This window comes from Pongo pygmaeus, chromosome 1 (assembly GCF_028885625.2).
Source record: "Pongo pygmaeus isolate AG05252 chromosome 1, NHGRI_mPonPyg2-v2.0_pri, whole genome shotgun sequence".
NCBI classification, from domain to species: domain Eukaryota; kingdom Metazoa; phylum Chordata; class Mammalia; order Primates; family Hominidae; genus Pongo; species Pongo pygmaeus.
Window position 1 is genome coordinate 83,120,097 of NC_072373.2, and position 16,169 is coordinate 83,136,265.

Consider the following 16,169-nt stretch of genomic DNA (forward strand, 5'->3'; position numbering starts at 1 on the left):
GACCTGCATATAAACTCAGAGAAACAGCCTAGCAACAGTATTAGACTTTAAAAATGAAAAAAGACTAAGGTCTCCAGGCAAAATGATCAACTAACTCCAGTCAAAAAGATCAGATAACTAAGGCCAAGATAACTAAGGCCAAGAGAATTAACTGACCAAATTTCACAAAAGGAACACACAAAGCCATGAAATGAAGTTGCATTTTCTAGAAACTCAAGGAAATATGGTGTAAACCATTAGAAAAAGTTTTAAACATGCAAGGACACAGGGAATACTCTTCCATGAGCCCCTGATCAATTTACTGTATCAAGGTGCAGCAAACTTTAACTTTTAAGGCATCAAATATCACAGCAGCCAGCTTACAACTACAGGAAATGCAATGAAACACAGACAGAAACACAGTAATAACAGGAGATTACTGTCAACACAAGACATATCAACAGGATAAACTATAACTAAAGAAAATGTAAACAATACAATCAATGTAGATGATGTGTGTGGATCTCAAATGCTATATCCTGAAAAGAAAGTATATTCTCATATGCCAAGAGAACAGTCACAAAAATTGATTATATATTAAGTCAGCAAAAAACCCCCAAATACCAGTAACTTCCAAAAGTAAAAATATTATAAACACTTTCTGATCACAATGTAAAAACACTGGAATTTACTAAAAGAAACAAAATGCAGAAAGTCCTTTTCACCTGGACATTTAAAAGCCTTGTTTTAAAGAGATGGTGGTTGAGAGTTAAAATGACATAATTTATTTAAAATGGCAATGAAAATATTGCATGCAATAATCTACGTAATTCATTGAAAACAATGATTAAGAGAAAATTCACTCTACTAAACACAGCAAAAAAATCAGGCAAAAGATAAATTACATTTCCAGCCCCCAAAACTAGAAAAAGAACAACAACATACAAAGAGAATAACAGCAAAAATTAATTAGGAAGAGAATAGAAAAACAGGTCTAATAAATTAAAATCCTATTGTTTTGAAAAATTAAAAAAGACAACACATTTGCTTACAAAAAATGAGAGAGCACAAATATACAATGACAAGATAACCATTGAAACAGATGAAATTTAAAAAAATTTTAAGAGACCACACTTCCTTGCAGATCTTTAAACAAATAACTTTGAAAAGCTATATAACATGTATCATTTTCTAGAAACATACAGATTACCAAAATTTACCCCATTAAAATTAGAAAGTCTAATAAAACCAATTTCCATAGAAGAACGGAAAAAGTTATCAAGGAACTGCTCCTACAAAAATGCGCCAGTCCCAGAGATGCACAATCTGTGTGAGAAAAATTTTAAAATATATTTGAAAGACACAAAAGTAGATTTGAACAATGGAAAGATGTCCCTAGTCTTTGGAAACAACTCAACACTATAAATATTTCAGTTATCCCCAAGTTAATTTATAAATTTAATGCAATCCTAACAAGCTTTTTTTAATGAAGCTAGAATAAAGTGACACTTCTGAATATTATTTTTGTTTACAAAACGGAAATGCTTTAGACATTCAAAAGCTAAATTAGCAAAAATGGAATACAAACAAGCAAACGAACTTAACTATTAATATATTCCAAGAGTAATTTGTACTGAAAGGGGAAAAAAGAACCTAAATAACTTCTGAACAAAGTATTTTGACTATATACTTTCAGACTAAAAGCGATTATAAACAAACTCTAAACAGTTGTATGTCTTTTTTTAAAAATAGTGGTACCATATAATTCTAAAAAATACTGACAGCCAGGGTTCTCATTCTCAGAGAAAGGAAATTTTTTAAAAAGTAAAAAAACTAGAGAACTCTATGGTATTAGATTGAAATTACAGGTCAAGTGTGAACTCAAGATAGAGATGGATAAAAAGATTGAGAGACCTAGCTACAAACAAGTGTATATGGAGTGTGTGTGTACACACACACACACACACACACAAACATATATTTCCTAGCTCTCTACTATGGGGATCTAGAATCAATGATACTCTAGTAAGAAATGAGCACACCTACCACCCAGATTCTATCTCCTAACTATTATGCTCCACTAAAAGAAACCAGAGATTTTTGAGAGAAATGGCTAATCCAGGGCTGGAACAAAGAAAGTACAAGATAGGCCTGGAACATATTGTGCCAAATAGAAAGCAAAGAAGCACTGTTAGATAGAAAGCAATGAAGCAATGTCAAAAGGACACACAAACCCCTGCTTGAAGGTACTCCCACTGGCCATATATGGAACAATTTGATCATAAAAATAAATTACAATAATAGACTAAAATGTATTGAATAGGAATCCATGAGTCCATGCTCATATAAATGAAAAAAATAAATAAATTGGTAAAAAGGAGAAACTTTTTTTTTGTTTTACAGTGGAATGCCAACCAATAAATGCAGAAGGAACAATCAAATTAGAAAAATCACCTTTCACAATGATAGTAATAATTGACTCAGGCAAAAATCACCACTTGATACTAAAATTTGTATATGAAAGTTTGAGGAAGAGAATACCTACCCAATTTGAAAGTATTTCCCCACGAAATATTTATTAATTATATGGTAAAAAGCCAGGAGCAGTGGCTCACGCATGTAATCCCAGCACTTTGGGAGGCTGAGGTGGGCGGATCACATGAGGTGAGAAGTTCAAGACCAGTCTGGCCAACATGGTGAAACCGCATCTCTACTAAAAATACAAAAATTAGCTGGGCATGGTGGCGGGTGCCTGTAATCCCAACTACTCGAGAGGCTGAGGCACGAGAATCGCTTGAACCTGGGAGGTGGAGGGTGCAGTGAGCTGAGATTACGCTACTGCACTCCAGCCTAGGTGATAGAGCAAGACCCTGTCTCTCAAAAAAAAAAAAATATATATATATGGTATATACTATATATATACACCACATATATACCATATATATACACCATATATATATACACCATATATATATACACAATATATATATACACACACACACACCATATATATATACATGGTATATATATGGTATATATACCATATGTATGGCATACTATATAGTATATATACCATATATATATATACACACCATATATATACCATATATATACACACACCATATATATGGTACATATACCATATATATATACACACTATATATGGTATATATACCATATATATATACACCATATATATACACCATATATATATACACACCATATATATATACACACCATATATATACACACCATATATATACACAACGTATATATACACATCGTATATATATACACACCGTATATACACATATATACACACCGTATATACACATATATATACACCGTATATACACATATACACACCGTATATATGTATACACACCGTATATATATATATATACACACACCGTATATACATATATATATACACACACCGTATATACATATATATATACACACACCGTATATATATATATATATACACACACCGTATATATATATATATATACACACACCGTATATATATATATCTACACACCGTATATATATATACACACTATATATATATATATACACACTATATATATATATACACACACTATATATATATACACACACTATATATATATATATACACACTATATATATATATGTATATATGGTAAAAAACCAGTAACTTTCCAATAGAGAAATATTGATAGGTACTATCTTAAACAAGCAATCAAAGTTATCATCATCAGTAATGGGACAAACTGACATCATATGCCTCCAGATATGACACACTGAGCAGTCAGTCACATAATCCCTTCTGTGGTATTCCTGCCAAAAATGCATAATCTCAATTTAACCATGAGGAAATACGGATCAACTAAAAGTGAGAAACATTCTATAAAATAACTGGCCTGTACTCAAAAATGTCCAGATCATGAAAGTGAAAATAAGACTGAGGAACTGTTCCAGATTTAAGAGATATAATAACTAAGTGCAACATGTGGTCTTGGACTGGACTCTAGAATTTTTTTGGCTATAAAAGACACAGTGGAACAACTAATACAATATGAATATGGTCTTCAGATTAGATAATAGTATTGTGTCCTATATTCAATATTCCTGATTTTGATCATTACACTATGGTAATATAAATGTTCTATACACACACACACACGCACGCACACACACAGTAAAAGCCTACAGTAAAAGCCTACAGCAAAAGCCTACAGCACCCAGTATTCCCAGGCAGTCTCTCATCTAAGTACTAACCAGGCCAATCCCTGCTTAGCTTGTGAGATCAGACAAGATCAGGTGTGTTCAGGGTGCTATGGCCGTAGACTAAACATTCTTATTCTTAGGAAACACATATTGAAGTATTTAGGTATAAAGAGGCATAATGACAGCAACTTACCCTCAAGTGGTTTTGAAAAAGTGTATATATATTTAGAAACAAAATTATAAAGAAAATGTATTAAAATGTTAGCAATTAAGGAAACAGAATAGTAAACTCTGTATTATTTTTGCAACTTTTCTGTAAGTCTAAAATTATCTCAAAATAAAAAATACCTTTGCCAATTTATTTCACTTATATATTCTTTTACATGTAAGTACAAGAGTTCTATGTAATAAAAATCTGTCTAAATAAATTTAGGGACATTCTCTCATCAGTATAGAAATTCTAACTGATAAGAAAGAACAGTTTATTTGGCAGGTTTGTTTTTAGTGATACACAAGTAACAATATATCTTACTATCAATGAAATTTTATATTCAGGGAAATACAATGATTCCAAGCTTTCATGGGAAAATACTGCATAAAAAGGCAAAAATAGTCCTACCATATTTTCTCAATTTAGAAAATAAGTCAAAATGACTCTAAAACAAAAATGCTAGCAATACCTTGTGTTGCTAGAATAATCCCACATGGCCACATCTAGGAGGCTTCGAATCCAAGTCTTAGAGGGCTCCTTGAGAAATTTTTGTTGGTAGATCCCCACTACAAGGTCCTCTACAGTGAGAAGTTGTAGATCTTGCCTGATTTCTTACATTAGTAAATGGAAAAACACATACAATTAGTAAATTTAGATACTTGGAGGATATCAAAGTGGAAACAAATACAGATATTAACTATAAAGCACTTCTGCAGCAACCCAGAGTTTTACTTACCTGATGCCTTTGCCATATGCTTCAAACACCAGTTGACTCTGGTTCTATCATCAGACTGGAGAAAGCAAAAAACAAAACAAAACAAAACAAAAAAACTACTTGTATCGTCTCCTACTTTGAATGACTTCTAATGCTGTCCTTTCAAAATGCGGGGGTTGGGAGGTAGGGGGCACAGGAGAAAGACTGAAGAGTTTGTGCCAATGAAATGAAAACTATAAAAAATTGACATATATTAGAAAAGACTACAGCTGTTATTAGTCAGTTACATTTATACAGAAATGTTAAGATACTTTATGAGAAGCAAGAGAGACCTAGGGTATGCAAATGAAGAAACCAATGTTCAAAAAAGATCAGATAATCACCTCACGGTTATACTAAGTAGCAAGGTTAAAACACAACTTTTCAACTCCAAGCCTGGAAGAATATAATCTCTCTAAATACTACAAACAAAGAAGGAAGGGATTGCTACAAAGACTGTTTTGAAGAAAAGGTATTCTTGTTTGGAAAGATAGGTGTACAGAATAGAATGGAGCATCCATTCTTAAGGGTAAAAAGATATCACAGATATTTCAGAAATAACTCAGAGAACATGAACTCTACCAAAATAGAAATATGTTTAGCTTTTGCAGTCTTCAAAATCTCTCCAAAATTGGAGACATTTTTAAAAATAGGCACTATACCTAATTACATTCAAAACAATTCAAAATGAATGTGTTTTAAGACACACAATATACAGACAAAAATACACAGGCAAAAATTCTTTGTTTTATGGATCTTTTGGTACTATAAATTGATACCTTAAAAGAACTTAACCTGAAATTACCTTGCAGTAGATAGGTGGCCAGTTCCCTGGGTTGGGATGAATAAATCTATAAAGGTTTTGTAACACAGTTGCTTGGTTATGCCCACGTTCGAAATTTGAAATAGGAATCTTGTGACTAGAATCACCTGAGGGAAATAAAAAGGAGAAGTTCAAATTTTGAGCAAGATAAATATTATGGGGTAGGTATGGAAGTGGGGGTACAAGGAGAGAGTAGTGGGTAACACATAGTTAAGTACTTGTACAAAGCCCCGTTTTGGTAAGGATTTTACATATTTTAACCCACAGTCTTACAGCCATTCTATGATTTGATGTGATGTGATGTGATGTGATGTGTGTGTGTGTGTGTGTGTGTGTGTATGAGAAACAACTGAGAATCACAGAAATCAGTAAGTTAATAATTGGTAAACAGTTGAGTCATGACTTAAACCCAGGTTTGTTCAGTAACCAGGCCTGCGGTGTTTTACTATTCCCATGCTGCCTTTCATAAATTTTTTATTAATAAGGCTTGAGAACTTAATAGTAATGACTGCTTTATAAAAAGTTATATCACGACACCCACTTCACAGGAAAAAAAGACCAAGTAATTTAGACCAACTTTCCCACAGAAAATAAAAAAGCGTGAGGATATTAAGATCACATAGAGCATTAAGGAATTAATGGGTTAAGATTAGAGAATATATCAGTTCAGAGAGGTGAGATTAGCTTTAGGGAAGTTTTTCCTCTGGATCATTTGCCAATTCCGGAAGAGGAAGCTGAATGACTGAATAGAGTGCTTTTAACAGCTTCTGGGCCTGGCCTTCTAGGCCTCTGGGTATCTTAAAAAAGAAAACACAAACCCTTTCCAGAGGAAGTTAACATTATCATAAATCTCAAATTACTCTGAAATCATTACTTCCACCAAATACTCCATTAACGATCAGGTACACAATAAAACAAGAATGAGAACGAATATACAGTTGACAGAAAGATACCCACAGGTACTCCAGATTTTGAATAGACAGATTTTACATAATTATATCTGAGGCGATCAAATTACCAATTTTAGCATAAAATTGTTAATTATATATATTAAAAAAAAGATTCAGGAAGTCAGGTGTGGTGGTGTGCACCTGCAGCCTCAGCTACTTGGGAGGCTGAGACTGGATCAATTGAGCCAGGAGTTTGAGGCTGCAGTGAATTATGATCATACCACTGCACTCCAGCCTGAGTGAATGAGCAAGAACTCCATTCCCCTTTACTCTCCCCCAAAGAGATGCAGGAGTTGTTCAACTTCTAATGATAGATTAGGGAAAAGCTGAACAAATAAAACACCTTTTTCAAAGACCCGCAGAGACAAAAATGCGGTGAATGAATCATGGGCCCAAAATCTTGGAAAGGAAGAAATCTTAGAGAGCTGAATCTGGCAGTTGGGTTTGTTTCTTCCCAGGGCCAGTTACCAATTCTGGAAGAGGAGATTTAGAGGCTGAGAAACAGAAGAGAGTTTCCAATAAACTCAGAGCTGGTAAGAACTAAATATTTTATTGCAATATTACTTACATAAAAATTTATAGTTAAAAAAATATTCCATTGTCTTCTGGCTTCCGTTGTTTATGCTGTGAAGTCAATTGTAAATTTTACTAATAATCCTTTGGTGATTACCTGTCCATCCTTCCCCCTTTTCTAGTAAAGGCCAACTACAAATTGACTTTTGTGATGTCTGAAACCCAATTTAAAACCACCTCAATCCATGAAAATGCATTAGGGTAATCTGAGATGCTAGTGACTCCAGCTTTCTGACAGACACAATCATAAATCTTCTTTGGAGAGAAATAACAAGATTTCATATACACTGTTTAGCACTCGAAAATAACTAGACATATGAAGAGATTGTTAGCTTGACTGAACATCACCATAACCAACAGACTATAAAATCAACTAGAAAAAGAAGATCCCTATAAGAGGATTATCCAACATAACACTTTTAAAATAACTAGGCTTATTATGTTTAGGGAAATTAAAGGCAATATTAGTAATTTCTGTAGAGCCATAAAAAAGAATCAAATTCAAAATCTTAAAATCTGTTCCCAAACCCATTTTATAATGGCAAAATAACCTTGATAATAAAATTAGATAATCTCAGTCTTTAACATAAATGGAAAAGTCCTAAAACAAAATAGTAACAAACCAAACTTGGTATATTATACGTAAAATATATAGTGACCACGCTGGGTTTGTTCCTGGAAGACAAGGTTCGTTTAACACTAGTAAACTACCACATGAGGCCGGCACGGTGGCTCACGCCTGTAATACCAGCACTTTGGGAGGCTAAGGTGGGTGGACCACTTGAGATCAGGAGTTTGAGTTGGGCCTGGCCAACATGGCAAAACCTTGTCTCTAATAAGAATACAAAAATTAGCTGGGTGTGGTGACATGCACCTATAATTCCAGCTACTCAGGAGGCTGAGGCACGAGAATCACTTGAGCCTGGTAGGCAGAGGCTATAGCAAGCTGAGATCATGCCACTGCACTCTAGCCTGGGTGATGGAGTGTAAATAAATGGCCACATGAACAAAAGATAAAAGTCATATGACATGCAGAAAAAGCATTCATTAAAATGTGCAACTGCTATCTCCCTAGCCAGATAAGGAATATAAACATATCTTAGAGATGCTGTGGGTTCAGTTCCAGACTGCCACAATAAAGCAAGTATTGAAATAAAGTGTCACGCAAATATTTTGGTTTCCCAGTGCATATAAATGTTTACTGTACTCTAAAGTTATGACTATATTAAGTGTGCAGTAGCATTGTTTTAAAAATAAACATATCTTAAAAGTATTTTATTGCTAAAAATACTAATGATCATCTGAGTCTTCAGTGACTTAATCTTTTTGCTGGTGAAAGATCTTTTTAAAAAAATGCTTTTATTTCCATAGGTTTTTGGGGACAGGTGGTATTTGGTTACACTAGTAAGTTCTTTAGTGGTGATTTGTGAGATTTTGGTGGACCCATCACCCAAGTAGTATACACTGAACCCAATTTGTAGTCTTTTATCCCTCACCTCCTTCCCACCCTTCCGCCCCCAAGTCCCCAAAGTCCCTTGTATCATTCTTATGCCTTTGCATCCTTATAGCTTAGCTCCCATTTATGAGTGAGAATGTATGTTTGGTTTTCCACTCCTGAGTTGCTTCACTTAGAATAAGTCTCCAATCCCATCCAGGTTGCTGTGAATGCCATCAACTCATCCCTTTTTATGGCTGAGTAGTATTCCATCATATATATACACACATATATATACTACAGTGTCTTTATTCACTTGTTGATTGATGGGCATTTGGGCTGGTTCCACATTTTTGCAATTGCAAATTGTGCTGTTATAAACATGTGTGTGCAAGTTATCCTTTTCGTATGACTTCTTTTCCTCTGGGTAAGTATCCAGTAGTGGGATGGTTAGAATTTTCAAATGGTAGTTCTACTTTTAGTTCGTTAAGGAATTTCCACATATTTTTTCCCATAGTGGTTGTACTAGTTTACATTCCCATGCTGGTGGAAGATCCTGTCTTGATGTTACTGGCTGCTGACTATCAGGGTCATGGTTGCTGAAGCCTGCAGTTGCTGTGGCAATTTCTTAAAATCAAACAATGAAGTTTGCCACATTGACTGACTCTTCCTTTCATGAAGAATTTCTCTGTAGCATGTGATATTGTTTGATAACATTTTACTCACAGAACTTTTGAAATTTAAGTCAATCCTTTCAAACCCTGCTGCTACTTTACCAAGTTTATGAAATATTCTTAGTCCTTTGTCATTTCACCAGTGTTCACAGCATCTTCACTAGGAGTAGGTTCCATCTCAAGCAACTAGTTTATTTTCTCATCCATAAGAAGCAACTCCTTACCCATTCAAGTTTTATTGTGAGACTGCAGCACATTTTCAGGTTCCATTTCTAATTCTAGTTCTCTTCCATTACTTCCTCCACTGAAGTCTTGAACTGCTCAAAGTCATTCATGAGGGCTGAAATCTACTTCTTGCAAACAACCTTTAATGTTGATATTTTGACCTCCTCCAATGAATTATGTATGTTCTTAATGGCATCTAGAATGGTGAATCCTTTTCAGGTTTTCAATTTACTTTGCTTAGATCCATCAGAAGAATCGCCATTTATGACAGCTATAGCCTTATAAAACATATTGCTTAAATAATAAGACTTGAAAGTTGAAATTACTCCTTGATCCATGGGCTACAGAATGAATGTTGTGGTAGCAGGCATGAAAACATTAATCTCTTTACATCTCCACCAGAACTCTTGGATGACTAGGTCTAATGTCAATGAGCAGTAAAATTTTGAAAGGAATCTTTTTTTCTGAGCAGCAGATTTCAACAGTAGTCTTAAAACATTCAGTAAACCATGCAATAAGCAGATGTGCTGTCTTCTAGGCTTTGTTGTTCCATTTTTACTAGCACAAGCAGAGTCAATTTAGCATAATTTCCTAAGAGCTCTAAGATTTTCAGAATGGGTAAATGAGCCCTGGCTTCAACTTAAAGTCACCAGCTGCATTAGTCACTAACAAGAAAATCAGTCTGTCCTTTGAAGCCAGGCACTCTCTAGCTATGAAACTCCCAGATGGTATCTTCTTCCAACAGAAGGTGGTTTCATTTTCATTGAAAATCTGCCATTTGCTGTAGCCACCTTGATCAGTTATCTTAGCTAGATCCTCTGGATGACTTGCTGCAGCGTCTACGTCAGCACTTGCTCCTTCACTTTGCACTCTTATGTTATAGAGATGGCTTCTTTCCTTAAACCTCATGAACCAAACAGCAAACTTCAAACTTTTATTCTGCAGCTTCCTCACCTCTCTCAGCCTTCACAGAATTAAAGAGAGTTAAGGCTTTGTTTGGTATTAGGCTTCAGCTTAAGGGAATGTGGTAACTGGAGAATGTTGATCTATTCTGACCACTAAAACTTTCTTCATATAAGCAATGGGGCTGTTTCACTTTCTTATCATTCGTTGTTCACTGGAGTAGTACATAAATTTCCTTCAAGAACATTCCCTTTGCATTCGCAACTTGGTCATTTGGCACAACAAGCCTAGTTTTTGGCATATTGCAGCTTTTCATATGCATTCCTCACTAAGCTGAATCATTTCTAGCTTTTGATTTAAAGTGAGAGACATGCAACCCTTCCTTTCACTTGAACCCTGAGAGGCCATTGTAGTGTTATTAATTGACCTAATTTCAATATTGTTGTGTCTCAGGGAATAGTGAGGCCCAAGGAAAGGGAGAGAGATGAGGCAATGGCCAGTCAGGGGAGCAGTCAGAACACATACAACATTTATTGATTAAATTTGCCATCTTATATGGGCATGGTTCATGTCACTCCAAAACAATTACAATAGTAACATCAAAGATCATTGATCACAGATCACCACAGCAGACATGATGATAATGACAAAGTTTGAAATATTGCGAGAATTACCAAAATGTGACACAGAGAAAAGTAAGCACATGCTACTGGAAAAATGATGCCAATAGACTTGCTCAATGCATGGCTGCCAGAAACCTCAATGTGTAAAAAAATGCAATATATGCAAAGTGCAATAAAGTGAAATGCAATAAAACAAGGTGTGCACGTCGAAGGAAACATCTTTATCCTGATAAGGAGCACACACCAAAAACGGGGGTGGAGAGAGAAAGAAGAAACTACAGCAAATAGCATACTCACTGGCGAAACACTAGAAACTAGAAGTACTGGTCAGTATACTAAGACAAAGCAAATAAAAATTTTAAATGAAGATATGTAGATCAGAAAGAACAAAGTGACTTAACAGATATGATTAAGTAATTTGCTAAAAACTCAGAGTTTACCAATGGGTGGGACAAAACCAAAATATAAAAGTAAACAATTAGAAAATATAATTTCAAGGGATATCATTTATAACAGCAACAAAAGGCATGATAAACTATAAATTCAACAAATGATATTCAGATTGTTAATGGAGAAAATTATAAAATTTTATTGAAAGACATTACGGATCTAAAAAATAAGAGGGAAGCCCCATGTTTACAAATATAAAGATTCAATATAATGAAGATACCAGTTTTCTCCAAAATGACCTAATATAAAACATGAAGAACTGATTCTAAATTGGGTATGGAAGAACAAAGGGTCAAAGCAGCCATGATATTCCAAAAGAATGAGGTTGGGGGCTTATCTATATCTGTGTTTAAGAATATGATACTGACAGCAAAAAAGAGAACAGAACAGAATAAAGAGAACAAAAGATCCTCCCACACACAAACAGAAACATGATATGATACAGGTGGCACTACATATTGAGGTACAAATTGATTATTCAACAGATGATGCTGTGATAAATGATTATCCACATGGTTAAAAATTAAAGTGAATATCTCCCTCATACTACACACAAGTCAATTCCAGGTAGAATAAGAACTTGAATACAAAAAATAAAGTTCTATAATTTTTAGAAATAGAGATTATTTTCACAACCTTAGGGTAAAGAAGAATTCTTGAATAAGACACAAAACCCCACAAATGATAAAAAATATCGACACATTTACGAAATTAAAAATAAAAACAAGCTGGTACAGTTGTGCATGCCTCAAGTCTCAGCTACTCAGGAGAGTGAGGCAGGAGGATCACTTGAGCCCAGGAATTCGAGCCTGCAGTGAGCTATGACTGCATTTGTGAACAGCCATCATGCTCCAACCTGGGCAATAAAGGAAGACCCCATCTCTAAAAATCAAAAAATGTTTAAAAAGTCTGTTCATTAAAAGACACCATAAAGACAGTGAAAAATACAAGACACAAACTGAAAACAGGTATCTGCACACAATTTTTAAAAATCCATCAGCAGATAAGATAAACTTCCACAAATCAGTAAGAAAAACAAACGATTCAACAGAAAACGAGTGAAAGATATTGAATTAAAAAATACAGGAAAGGAAATATATATATCACGCTTGTACAACCCGCGGCATGCAGGCCTCATGCAGCCCAGGACAGCTTTGAATGCAACTCAATACAAATTCATAAACTTTCTTAAAACATTACAAGATTTTTTTGTGATTTTTGTTTGTTTAGCTCAACAGTTATTATTAGTGTTAGTGTATTTTATGTGTGGCCCAAGGCAATTCTTCTTCCAATGTGGCCCGGGGGGCCAGGCGTGGTGGCTCACGCCTGTAATCCCAGCACTTTGGGAGACCGAGGCGGGCAGATCACAAGGTCAGGAGTTCAAGACCAGCCTGGCCAACATGGTGAAACCCTGTCTCTACTAAAGATACAAACAATTAGCCGGGCATGGTGATGCACACCTGTAATCCCAGCTACTCAGGAGGCTGAGGCAGGAGAATCACTTGAACCTGGGAGAAGGAGGTTGCAGTGAGCTGAGATCGCGCCACTGCACTCCAGCCTGGGCAAGGGAGCGAGACTCCATCTTAAAAAAAAAAAAAAAATGTGGCCCACGGAAGCCCAAAGATTGGGCACCCTGAAACACACAATATGTTAATTACATAAATGTTGAAACAAGTAAAATTAAATACATCATTTAAACAAATACGTACATGTAGTAAAACTATTCAGAAAAGAAATACACAAAATCCAAACACAAAATTCAGAATCGTAGTTTTCTCATAAAGAGGGAAGGGAATACCATCAGGGAGAGATATAGGGACTTTCAATGGCACTAGAAATGTGCTATTTTTTCAGTTGACTTGTGGGTGCTTTTTTTATTAATGTTCTTTATACCTTAAATAAATGTTATAATCTGTTGTGTGTGTAGAAGCTTCCTTTGAAAAGCTGATGGACCTTTTGTATAGGAAGCTGAAAGCAATTTTCAAAATGTTGATGTTTTAAAGCAGAATTTCTCTCAAGAAAATCATTAACCAGTAAAATGGAGAGAAGCAGAGCTCATCTGGTTAAAGTGGGGAAGGAGAAGAACCAGGACCTCCTATACTCTCACTCATAGTTCATAAAAGATCAGACAGCACAGGAGTATTTGAGAGATCCATATGCATGTCCCTTAAATACCACTCAAATTCTTCACATCCACATGTAAATTTGTTCCAGTGTGTTACTATACAAAACATGGTCTCCTCCAAATCAGCTCAATTACATTAGCATAGGCATTTTTAGTTATTATGGTGACAGGTGTCACTCTAATAGTCATTTTTATCTTATTTAATTGGCACATTTCCCGGGATTATCAAATTGGCAACTTAAGACACACTCAAATTGGTAAGCTCCAAACATTTTAAGTTTCCTTGAATGAGAAACGTTTTACTCAGTTTCAACTAAGTTGAATAATAAATTAAGAAAACATTTCTAGAATCTTTAGATTTTTTTAAAGAACCATGCTTTCTGTTAATCTGATTAATTTGAAAAGGTTGTAAAAATAGGTCATCAAAAATAGATTTTTAAGAAGGATTTAACAGAATCAAAACAGCAAAGAAACAGTAAGCCAGTGACAGTCTCAGAAATGAATGTCTGGCACACAATGGGGATTCCAATGCATTTAACCGATGAATAAACCTGAAACAGAGTCTAAGTGAAAACTTGAAAATTAATTCACCGGCTAAGTTTCCATTTTTATTTTTATTTTTATTTTTTTTAACTGCCATCTAGTTCAATAACCTCAGATGATGTAACAGTTGGGGATATTAGCTATGTTCACACTTTAAAGCAAGTACAGAATTTTTCTTCTATACTGTAATTACTTTCCATTCAAAGCTATATAAGAAGGAACTACTGCCAGGCATGGTGGCTCATGCCTGTAATCCCAGCACTTCGAGAGCCTGAGGCGGGCGGATTACCTGAGGTCAGGAGTTTTGAGACCAGCCTGACCAACATGGAGAAACCCCGTCTCTACAAAAAACACAAAATTAGCCGGGTGTGGTGGTGTATGCCTGTAATCCCAGCTACTCGGGAGGCTGAGGCAGGAGAATCGCTTGAACCCAGGAGGCGGAGGTTGCAGTGAGCCTAGATCGTGCCATTACACACTCCAGCCTGGGCAACAAGAGCAAAACTCTGTCTCCAAAAAAAAAAAAAAAGGAATTACTAAAACAATTCTCCCTTACATTTCTTATTCCATAGCCTACAGCCCTGATTCCAGTCAAACAAATAATGAATTAGTACATATTAAGAATTCAAAATATACAACCAAATATAAGTCCAAAATATGTTCATTTATAAAGAACAGTGTTATAAAGTATTACAGCTGCTGGTTGTGGCAGATTTGAAAAACTTATTTTTAATTTCAAACACTTCTAGAGGCTAGCTGTCCACATTTTTAAGTAAAAAAAAAAAAAAAAAAAAAAAAATTACTGGGTGGGCGCGGTGGCTCATTGCCTGTAATCCCAGCACTTTTGGGAGGCTGATGCGGGCAGATCACGAGGTCAACAGATTGAGACCATCCTGGCCAACATGGTGAAACCCTGTCTCTGCTAAAAATATAAAAATTAGCTGGGCACGGTGGCATGCGCCTATAGTCCCAGCCACTCCGGAGGCTGAGACAGGAGAATTGCTTGAACCAAGGAGGCAGAGGTTGCAGTGAGCCGAGATCACGCTCCTCCACTCCAGCCTGGTGACAGAGCAAGGCTCTGTCTCAAAAAAAAAAAAAAAAAAAATTACCTCACAGACAGGAATCATCAAATAGTCCCTATGCACTGACACTTTTAATATACATTTAAAAATAAACCTATTCTGATTTTCATTCTATTTAAGCAGAAAATCACTTAAAACCTAATTCCCAGAAAAAGGGTTTAGTTCAAGGGCTTAGATATACAGTTATGCCCTTTGGTTGCAAAATACTTAGAAAACTGTTTTCCTCATCTAAAAAATTCAGAACTCTTTATTTTTGAAGTATTAACTTGTAAAACACAATTGAAATGGATGTCCCTGAAAACAGTCCTAAATCTAGATAATCTGAGACCTCTTAAAAGGCTTTCCTAAGTACCCAGCCACTAAGAACAGCCGACCTTGAGGTCAAAGGATATATACAGAAAATAAAACAATTCTCTGAAAAGAAAAGGGACAGTATACTATTAGTCTATAAAAAATTTAAAGATCACAGACATCATCTATCACATCTATGCAGATTCTCTAACAATAACCTAAAGTTATTTTCCTCTTATTTTATAGTTTGTGTGTAAAAGGAATAAGTCTAACCAGGTATGAATACATTCAAGTCGCAAATCCTACCCCATTCCTTTAT

At 35.2% G+C, this 16,169-nt stretch overlaps 1 protein-coding gene and 1 pseudogene across 5 annotated transcripts in view; both read right to left on the reverse strand.

The window, feature by feature from the left end:
- The window catches only part of MAEL (maelstrom spermatogenic transposon silencer), a 47,314-nt gene that overhangs the window by 12,655 nt on the left and 18,490 nt on the right, over window positions 1-16,169 (reverse strand). For all 5 annotated transcript variants that reach the window (XM_054453621.2, XM_054453365.2, XM_054453540.2 and 2 more), the window contains exons 7-9: window positions 5,962-6,086; window positions 5,139-5,193; window positions 4,872-5,013 (exon numbers count right to left, since the gene is read on the reverse strand). In XM_054453621.2, the coding sequence (XP_054309596.1) occupies window positions 4,872-5,013; window positions 5,139-5,193; window positions 5,962-6,086 (322 nt within the window). The remainder of the gene's footprint in view (window positions 1-4,871; window positions 5,014-5,138; window positions 5,194-5,961; window positions 6,087-16,169) is intronic.
- LOC129022521 (5S ribosomal RNA) lies at window positions 4,194-4,312 on the reverse strand (annotated as a pseudogene).